The sequence below is a fragment of the Saimiri boliviensis genome, chromosome 1 (assembly GCF_048565385.1).
Source record: "Saimiri boliviensis isolate mSaiBol1 chromosome 1, mSaiBol1.pri, whole genome shotgun sequence".
Taxonomy (NCBI): Eukaryota; Metazoa; Chordata; class Mammalia; order Primates; family Cebidae; genus Saimiri; species Saimiri boliviensis.
Window position 1 is genome coordinate 97,379,440 of NC_133449.1, and position 10,544 is coordinate 97,389,983.

The 10,544-nt window shown below is 40.8% G+C and overlaps 1 protein-coding gene across 1 annotated transcript in view; it reads right to left on the minus strand.

Annotated features, from left to right (window-relative positions):
- Positions 1–7,292, minus strand: part of IL18RAP (interleukin 18 receptor accessory protein) — a 29,994-nt gene extending 22,702 nt beyond the window's left edge. The window contains exons 1-5 of the mRNA XM_074400571.1: positions 7,039–7,292; positions 6,174–6,401; positions 5,137–5,189; positions 881–1,048; positions 92–416 (exon numbers count right to left, since the gene is read on the minus strand). Of these exons, the coding sequence (XP_074256672.1) occupies positions 92–416; positions 881–950 (395 nt within the window). The 5' untranslated portion in view covers positions 951–1,048; positions 5,137–5,189; positions 6,174–6,401; positions 7,039–7,292. The remainder of the gene's footprint in view (positions 1–91; positions 417–880; positions 1,049–5,136; positions 5,190–6,173; positions 6,402–7,038) is intronic.
- Positions 7,293–10,544: the final 3,252 nt, after the last annotated feature.

The following is a 10,544-nucleotide window of genomic DNA, read 5'->3' on the forward strand; positions in this document are numbered from 1 at the left end:
AGGAAATTAACAAGATCCTGTGAATATAGATTTTGTCTAGATAATAGAGAATTTGGGAATGTTTTCAGGTAGAAATGCATTTGGAACATACTTAATCATCTTGGCTCTACAAATATATGATCCAGCGTTATTCACCCCTGGGTTCCTAAAACGAAGGGTGTATTTTTCCTGAATGATGTGAGGGTTGCTTTTCCTAATGTCCTCTAATGGATCACCATTCGAAGGTTGTCGGTACCACTGGACATCAGATAGGTCTTTACTACCAGTGAAGGGTAAGTGCTCAGGGCCTTGTATTGGTGAGAATTGACTTCCGTGGCAGAAATATGATTTCTGTTGCTTTGGTAAATCACAAAATAAGACAAATTCTTCTTCACTCCTTGTAGAATATGTCCAAAGGAACTTTTTTGTGGAACAACCTGAAGATCACAATAAATAGAACAACATGGAAACATATTAGAAAACAGAACTCTAGCTTCTCTTTACGTATAGTACTTGTTTTGACAAGAGGCTAAGCTTCCTCGTGTGTCTTTCTTCTTCACTGCCCATTTTGTAGGGGAAAGGAAGTTCATGTTTTAATTCCCTCCCAGGAGACTCCAGCATCACCAGCAGCAGCTCCGGTTTCCTGGAAAAGATAGTAGAACCCTGGCTCATCCCTCTTCAACTGCTCTCACTGAATACTCAACTATGGTAATGGGTACCTTGTTGATGCTTGGTATCAGCTAAAGGTTTTCACCCCAATAATTCTCCTCCCACTCCCTTTTTAACAGTAGGATGGAAAGGTTGTGTATTATCATGGCACGATGCTGATATATCAGGTTATCCTTCAGTTTACCTTTGACCAAAGACTCACGGTGCTAACACAAAAAGTGAAAACCCCTACCTGAAATATTAAATTGTTCAATTCTTTCTCCTGCGACAAGCAAAAGACATATCCAGCCCAAATAGAGCATTGTTCTCCCGTGTTCCTGTCATCACTCCAGTAACTTCATTCTGTTGCCAGAATAGAGTTTTGAGATGCAGAACTCTTTCTTGAGTATCCTTTTCATTTCTGTAAATGAAGAAATGGGAAATGAAGAAATCAGAGCCGGTGACCAATGTGCAACTCAGACAGGAAACTTTGAAAGGGCAGATTTTACCCAAACCGGCTTTCATGTGCCCATAGCTTACATGGGTATTTCCAATGGCGTGTAGCAATCTTTTCACTGGTGTCGTTTCTTACAAATCACCTCAAGCTCATGATATCCCTTGGGACTAGGCTCTATACAGAGTGTTCTTTTAATGGCATTTCCCCCTCGTTAATCTTTTTTTCTTTGATATTCTCACCTAGCATGTATATGTCTGTAATTTGGAAAGAGTTAAGTTTAACTTTTCCTGAAAAAAATAACCCAAATTGAATAAAAATGTCAGGTTCTTCACAGTTAGGGAAGCTAGAGGTATAGCTCCTATTGATAAAATTTGAGAAGGTTTGCCCATCACTAGTCTGTACTATTAAAGAATAGAGGCCACCTGCCTTTCAGTCCCAAATACGAGAGTGAAAATTGTCACTGGATGGCATCACTATCAGTCCTCTCAAATACGAAAGGGGGAGCTGGTCCCCTCCAGAGAATCGTATCTAGGCTGTGTTCAAAAGACTTGTGTCCCCTTTGTTGATAGGTTAGTTATGGGACTTTTCAAACCACTCAGGAGAAATGAAAGGTAAGATCCTGGGTGGGAAATATTTAATTATCATTTAAATGTGTTTTGAGTAGGAAAAAAAAGGATTTTGCTATGGAATAGTTTTATCTGTGTCTCTTTGAGTTCTGAAGTATTATCATTAACATAAAAATAACCTGTGTATAACTCTTCAAGTTATAGGAATAAGGTAAGTTCCCCCTGAACTTTGGCTAAAGATTCCCCCTAAAACACTCCCAAACTGTCATAGGTTCTTTAAGGGTGCTGAGGGGAAAAATAAATAGTTTATTTTCAAGGATCTATTACAGTATGGAGAACATCATTAAAAATACAATGATTCTGACACTGGCTAAAACCATAGGGAAGGCTTTATTCAAGACTTCTGGGAACTGGGCATGGTGGATTGCGCCTGTAGTCTCAGCATTTTGGGAGGCCGAGATGGACAAATTGCTTGAGGTCAGTAGTTTGAGACCAGCCTGGCCAACATGGTAAAACCCTATCTCTACTAAAAGTACAAAATATTATCCAGGTATGGTGGTGCATGCCTGTAGTTCTACCTACTCAGGAGGCTGAGGCAGGAGAATTGTTTGAACCCAGGAGGTGGAGGTTGCAATGAGCCAAGATCACACCACAGCACTCTGGCCTGGGTGACAGAGCAAGACTCCATCTCAAAAAATAAAAATAAAAATAAAGACTTTTGGGGAAAGATATCAAACTCAATTCCCATAACCAAGAACAAAGTGCAAGGTAAAGGTCAGTGGATAGAAAATTACTGAGTGATCTAAGGACACAGGGATCCTTGCTAAACTGACCTAACAGGATTCTTGCTAAAGGCAGGTTAAGGACTTAAATATCAAGGGTGGTAAATGGGGAGTTTGATCAGACATTCAGGGCCTTCAGATATCAAGAGTGCCCTGATAAATTAGCAGGATTTTTTTCGAAGACTATTTGGGCAGGCCAAAGACAGGAGGGGATGCCAAAACCGAGGCCGAGCCAAGAAGAAGACTCAAGGGACCCTGACTAAAACTTGGCCAAGGAGAGTCTTTGGCAACATAAACACGAAAATAAACAATCACAACAAAGTGTAAGAAAGAAATGAAGTCCAGTGATGACAGAAAAGAAAAACAAAACAAGATGTAAGTAAAGAAAGAATGGAGGAAGGGAAGGAGGGAGGGAAGAAAGGAGAAGAAGAGGGAAGAAAGGAGAGGAAGAGGAAAGGAAAAAAAGCAAAGAAAAAAAGCTACCCTAAATATTATGTGGCCTCTCTCAAAATCTTTAAGTCTCTCCTCAACTTCCCTGGGTTTGTTTGTTTTGACAGCTGACAAAATCAGTCTCTCTGTCTCTGTCTCTCTCTCTGTCTCTGTCTCTGTCTCTCTCTCTCTCTCTGTGTCTCTCTTTCCGACATCTATTTAGCTATGAAAGTTTCTCTCTTCACTTCTTCCTATGCTCTCTGGCCAGTCTGACAGCCACATCTCCACCACACCCGGCTTTCCCAGGACCTTTCTTTCCAGATAGCTCCATCTTTTCTCATAAATATTTGGCTTACTTCACTTTATAATATCCTTTACCTCCAACCATATTGCAACACACACACACACACACACACACACACACACACACACACACTCCAATTCTTAGATACAGGAGGCGAGAGTGATTTCAATAATTATAAATTAATTGTTAATAATTAGTGTTTCTCTAACAAGAACGCTGAACTTGAAATATCCTGGAGATCCTTTGTAATAGCTTCAAAGGACACACACACAAAATAAAAACATAAAAAGAAATATCTTGGAGATCCAACTGGAGCATTCCCAGGGCAGCAGGGTGGGGAGGGGGATGGCTCAGAGCAGGGTCTGGATTTCAGCAGCTGGAGGGTGCCCGGGGCATCTGTAACAAGCCTGGAGTGTCTGTTGCCCCACAAGGGAGGGCAGATGAACTTCCTTGAGAAACCTCAGCTTTTGAAAGTAGGCCAGGGCCAATGGAAAATAAAGAATGACAAACCTGAAAGGAAGACAAGGAGCAGAGCTGAGAGACCACCTTGGCAATCCAGATGGAGAAAGCTTGGAGGAGATACAATCAACAGTGTCAGAAGCTGCCGAGGAGTTGGACATGAGGAGTGAGAAGTGTCCACCAAAGTGTCTTGGTTTGGCCACCAAAAACTCAGCATGTGCAGCTGGGGTTAGATGAGAGAGTCCTTCAGGGTGGAGAGAGAGGAGTGGAGGGAATGTGTAGTAGAGGGAAAGAGGCTGCATGATGCAGGGAAGGTGGAAGGAAGTGTTTGCCCATTTCTGAAGATGAGAGAGCCTTGGGCAGGAATCCACTGTGAGGGGAATGCATCTGCCGGCCAGTGAGGTCAAATACGAATGAGAGGGAGGACAGGGTGCATGGACTACTTTCTCCCAGGAAGCCAGAAGAGATGGGGTCCCTGATACCATGGAGACATTAATCTTAGATAGGAGGCAGGCAGAGCCATGCAGGGAGACAAGGAAGGTCTGCCCAGACCACTTTGTGCAGGTGGAGCCAGAAAGTACAGGATGCTACGGCCTGGCTGCTGATGCTGACCTGGCTGTCTGCTGAGGGCAAGGCGTGTTGATGGGAGAAAGAAAAGGGGCTCTGTGCAATGCACCTTGCAGAACGCCAGGGATAGGGGTTGAGGTCACTGAGTAATCCCCACTGCTGAGAACTGACGGCTCTTCTTACAAGGACTGCAGTCAAGGAACAAGGTAGGATCAGCAACGACCTTTGAAAATGTGGTCTCCCCACTTGCCTTTCCCTTGTCCACAAAGTCGCTGAAAGAACAGTCCTCCAGCTCCACCACCAGCCACATCTTCCTAAGAAGCAAGCCTCAGCATTTCATTTCCATGCCCAAACTGTCACCGGCTCCTGCCACCCATGTGATGAAGCACAGATTCCGGAGCACCATGGACAAACCCTGTAGCGCTTGGCTCTCTCATGTCTTATCTCTGCTTTCTTCCTCAGAAAGACATTCCCTGACCACCTGGATAAAGAAACCCGTCCCTCTCTCCTTGCCAGCAGCCATGTCTCTTCTTACTCATTTTAAATGACTTTTGTCTTAGCACACATTATTGTCTGAAACGATCTTATTCCTAAAACTTCTCCCCAGCTAAAACGTAAGTTCCATGCCAGCAGGAACTGAATTTGCCTTTCCGAGCCCTGCAGCGTCTCTCCCGGAATAGTGCCTAGCTAATAACAGGAGTTCAGTAACTACTTGTTCAGGATTTAGCCATGCTGCGGTAGAACATTTGTTCCTTACACCTTGTCCTGTCACTAGATTGGGAGCTCCTGAAGACCAGAGACCCTGTTCCAACAATCATATCTCCTGACCCTAGGAGAGTGCCAAATGAATAATTAGTAATAAATTCTGTGTTCTGAAAAATGATAAATACTTCCAGAGCAGTCAGAACAAACACATAGAGCAATCTATTATGGCAATTCACTTACTGTGTGACTCCAGGTAAGTCACTTAGGCTCTTTCTGGACGTCAGTTTTCTTATCTGCAAAATAAAATATCTGGACTGTATCAGCAGTTCCTCAACCTTAGAATGACGGAATCAGAATCCTGGGGTTTAAGTCAGGATATTTGTCATTTTTGAAAAAGCTCTCTGACTTCTAAATCATAACACTAGATGATTGCTAAGATCATCCCAGATCTACAGTCCTGCAATTTATGTCTACATGTCCAAGCCTATAGCACATTAGCTACCATGACACCCATCAGTCTCCAGCCCTCAGAATTTCCACCAACCTTGAGATGACAGCTACTACCTACTGATGCACCCGCCCACCGACTGGCCTCAGACCTCCAGCTGCCTGAGGCTGATTTCAGGCTGCAGCTTTCACTCTGGGACAGTGTTTCTCAAATTATCTTGATTATAAGAATCACCTGAAATACTTATTACAAATACAGATTTTTAGGCCCCCCGAGGACTTATTAAATCAGATTCTCAAAGAGAAGAACAATGGAACCTACGTTAGAAACAAGTATCAGGGCCACCACTCTCAACCGGGAGATACCTTTGGAAAGCCCTGCTCAGGGATAAGCATAGAGCTTGGGGAGGTGGGTCAGTGCTGAGTTACAGTAGCTGTTGCCAGCATTGTGGGCAACTGATGAACATGAGCCAAAGCCCATTCTGGAAGTCCCGTTTATGTGGGACAACACACCCACACCGTGCAGCTTGTTTGTTAATATCTACCTTTTAAAGGCCATCTAATGTTTACGTGATGTTTTCCATGGTGCCATCGCTAAAATGCTTCACTGAATCGGAAGAATTTATACAAATGCTGAGTACATTATTTATTGAGCACTGGGCAACTTAAGCCAAAGCAAGCTTCAGACTCTGCTTATGGGAATAAAATAATGTGGCTCTCATTTACTTTCTGTAAAGTGAAGAGGGGTGCTGTCCTTCCCGTATTGCAAATGGACAACCAAGACTCATTGCTTGGAATAGCGGTGCCCATTCTCAGTGATAATCACATACCTGGTGAGTATTAGAAGGGGGATTCATATCCAGGTGTAGAGGGTCTCAAAGCTTCTGATTTCCTCATCACCAGACACCGTCCTTCACAAAAGGAACTGAGAGCCCCGCAGCACTGAGAGCATCTACAGAATCTCTTCTTCAGTTATTTTCCAGATGTGAATCACATATCTTTCCTCAAAGCATGAAGATTTCTTTTTCAGGTGGTCAGGGCTACGCCTTCAGCTGTCTCTAGGTGAAACAACAAAGTAAACTTTTCACACAAAAGTCTGTGGTGGGAAACAAGGAAGAGAGAGGAAAGCACCGGAGAAAGCAGTGTCAACAGGGATACAGGGATCAGAGGCCCAGGGAGAGAAAAGTCACCATCAAAGGCAGATGTAATCCACTTTACACAGAGAACATCTGTAGACAGAGATTTGGTCTCATGTAATAGTGACAGTATTTAATTCAACTAATGTCATTATGATTCTCACATGCTCCCTGGTAGCTTTATACCCTATTGTCTAGGGATAACAAAAAATGGAGCTTAGTGCCTGCCATCAAAGATGCTACAGTTAAGTTCAAATGGGCATTCAAATTTGACAAACATCTTGAATCTCTCTGCTCTTAGCTCTTCCTGTAAAAGGCTCAAAGCACATTAGACAGGTTTATTTTATAGCCACCAGTTTTTTTAAGTGAAGACTCCATACATAAGGAGATGTAAATTTTGTTAGTAAATAACCTATTTGTTATTCTAAAATATTTCTTGAAAAGTAATTGTGTTGGCAACTCATTTTTAAAATTATTTAAGCTCTTTTCCCAACTTATATTTTCTGATTAGAAAATCTAGTGGAAAAAACAAAAAACAAAAAAAGTACTACTCTCTTACCTTTATTTCCTGTCGTTAAGACATAAAAAAAGAGGAAGGAACTTCAAGTCTTTATTTCAGTGACTGCCACCTTTGTATCTGAAGAGAAACATGTGAGAATATCCATTTTCAAAGGGTTCTACTATATTTCTTCCTATCTAGAGAGATACCTAGAGAAGACACAGCAGCCATGTAACTCACACCAGTTTAAAAATAATGAGTTATAACTGAACGAAAAAGGAAAACCTTATTTTGTAAATGGCCATTGACATTGTGAAATGCATGGTCAGACAGAGGAAAGTCAAATGAACTACCTCTATCAGTAGGAAATGCTCTGAGGAAGAAGCACCTAAACTCTTCTCTCACCAGCCTCCTTGATGAGATAAAGTTTGTGGTTGGGTTTTGTTGAGAGAGTGAGTAAGCTGGGTTCCTTTACAGGAATTTCCTGTAAAGAATATTAACTCTCAACTCAATTTCTCAACTGTGGGTTTTGTTTTTATTCTTGTAAAACTAACCTCCAAAAGTGTAACCTTTGAGAGAAACACTACGGCCTGTCTTGTGGTTAACTTTAAAAATTTTTTTTTTATTTTGTGTGTATGTGGTTAACTTTTTAATTTTGAGAAAGAAAAAGTAGCTCTTCAACACCAATTTTATAAAGCAGTAATTTATTGATACACAATGGAAAATACATTTAAGGTCTAAAGTTACGTGGGTTTTTTTTTTTTTTGTACCTATTAAGAGACAGTTTCAGAATATAACATATAATTTAAAACTCCATTGTTCCTTTAATAGAGCAACTGAAACCATTTAATACATAGAACACTCTGAGAATACAACAGTCATAACGAATTTTGTCTAGGAACTTCCTTGGTTAAGTCTAGATAACATCCTTCATCAAGAGTCTAGTATTCTAATAAAGGTAGACTGGCACAGATGAACACACCAAAGCTCCAGGCTGCTTCTACACATATCTAGAGAATAACATGAAATACAAATAAAAACTAAATTTATGAAAGCAAAATAAGTGTTTACCTGAGATGAAGGTAGGAGAATACAAGAATTAGTAACTGTAGACAGAAAGGAGTTCCAAAATGTATCTGCCAGTGGTTATGCATCCACCTAAGATTCCAAGAGGATGTGAGGGTTTGTTCCAAGCCTATTCCAAGAGCGGTAACAAGGAGCAGTGACACAGACACTCCAGGCATGTGATGCTCCAGGCTTACAGCTTCATGTGGCAACAGCCCCAGTGATAAGAACAAGGGCAGGAGACCCCAGAAGTCTTGGAGAAATAAGGTTGAATGGATGAAAAAGTCTAATTAATAAGGTGTTGTTTATGGTAAGTGTTCAATACCTGTTGAATGGAACTGTATTCAGGTGAATTGGGTTATGGAAGTTGTCCTTGTGAAGTTTCAGAGATCTGTATGCAGACCTCCAAACTGAATCTAAAGTTATTATATTAGGCTGTGCTTGCATTGCTATAAAGAAATACCCAACTGGGCAATTCTTAAGAAAAGTGGTATAATTGGCTTATAGTTCTGCAAGCTGTACAGAAAGCAGAGTGGCATCTGTTCCTGGGGAAGCCTCAGGAAGCTTCTAATCATGACAGAAGGCAAAAGGTGAGCAGTCACATCACACAGTGAAAGCAGACGCAAGGCAGGGATTAGTAACAAAAATGTTAATGTAATATGCAAGTGTCCCTCCTTGTGTCGTGATTCACATATATAGGGCGTAAAGGACTATAATTAGTATATTAGGTCCTATAAGCAAAACAGTGATGTTTGATCGGGATAATGAAGCCATAGTCACAAAGAGTCCTCCTACTAGATTAATGGTAGGGCATAAGGCAAGGTTAGTGAGATTTGCTAGAAGTCATTAAGAGGCTATTAATGAAAGCGGTGTTTGAAGGCCTCAGGTAAGTAATATGATTCGGCTATGGACTTGGCTCATAGTTCAAATTTGCTAGGCAGAAAAATAAGGATGAAGTGAGTCCATGAGCAATTATAAGGGTGCCTGCACCCATAAAGCTTCAAGGGGTTTGAATGAGGATAGCCATGACAACAAGTGCTATGTGGCTTATGGAGGAATAGGCAATAAGTGATTTTAGATCAGTTTGTTGTAGACAATTAGAGCTTGTCATAGCTATCCCTCACGGGAATAGTATGAGGAAGGGGTATGTTATATGTTCTGTTAGGAGGTTGAGGATAAGGATAAGCCATACTGTACCATTGCTGCCTAGCTTTAGTAGTATCTCTGAGGGTACTAGGTAGCCAGCAATAGGGGCTTCTAGGTGGGCTTTAGGGAGTCACAGATGAAGTCTGTATAGAGGTATTTTTACTATAAAAGCCATAGACATGCTAGTCATGTAAGATTATTAGATCAAGAGGCTAATAGCTTTTGGGTGGTAAGTATCATTACTAGCATATTCAGTGAACCTGAGGTATTCTGAGTATAAACATGTATAACAAGTAGAGGAAGGGACCCTACTAGTGTATGAAATAAGAAATAAGAGCTTGCATTGAGGCGTTCTAGTTGGTTATCTCAGCAGGTGGTGATAATTAGGGTAGGAATTTGTTTTGCTTCAAATAGGATATAAAATATAATTCGTTCTGTGGTTGTCAATGCCATAATTTCAAAAATCTGCAGGGAAATCAATATAGAGCTATAGAGCTTTTTTCTTGGGGGTGATTCATTGGACATTTGACATTGGCTTGCTAGAATTATAAGAGGTAGTAGTCAGGCTGTTAAGATTAGAAGGGATGATGTCAGCAGGTCAGAAGAGAAGACTGACGAGAAGTTGGATGAGTTATTGTTGAATTGGTTAAAAAAATAGTAGGATAATGAGGCTGATGATTAGGCTGTGGGTAGTCATATTGATTCAGATTACATAACTTTTAGAGAATCATGTCATTGATAACAGTGTAATTGTTGGAATAATAATTTTTGGCATTGAAGTAAATTTAGATTTTGCACATAAACTAGGCTGTATGCGTTGGAGATTGAAACTAGCAAGGCAGTTTCACAAGCAGCAAATACTAGGAGAATGATGGGTATTATGGATGCTAGAGTGACACGTTTGTTTCAAGTTATGAGTATTTACGATAAATGTTAATAATATTTTGCCTTCTAGGCATAATAGGGATAGTAGGTGGGATTGATAGACTAACACTCCCAGTAGTGACATAGTGTATGCTAGTATAATATTGATATCAATAGAGGGCATTTAGTAAATACAGTCTATCATAATGAGTTGAAATTATTTATTTTGACTTCAACTATTTACCAACTCAACTCAGTCTAATCCTTTGTGGGCTCATTCATAAATCAAGCCTAGGATTAAAATGGTAACTAGTATAAGGACTACGCTGATTATTAGTGTCAGCTTCTTTGAAGAGCTGTCTCTAATCCAAGAAACATACACATTCCATCTTCTACATGCAAGATCTTTTGCTGGTCGACCTAAAAACAAGCTGAGGCATAATTAATGTAAGAACAGCTTGGGGATTACAATGCTGGACCATAGATTCAGA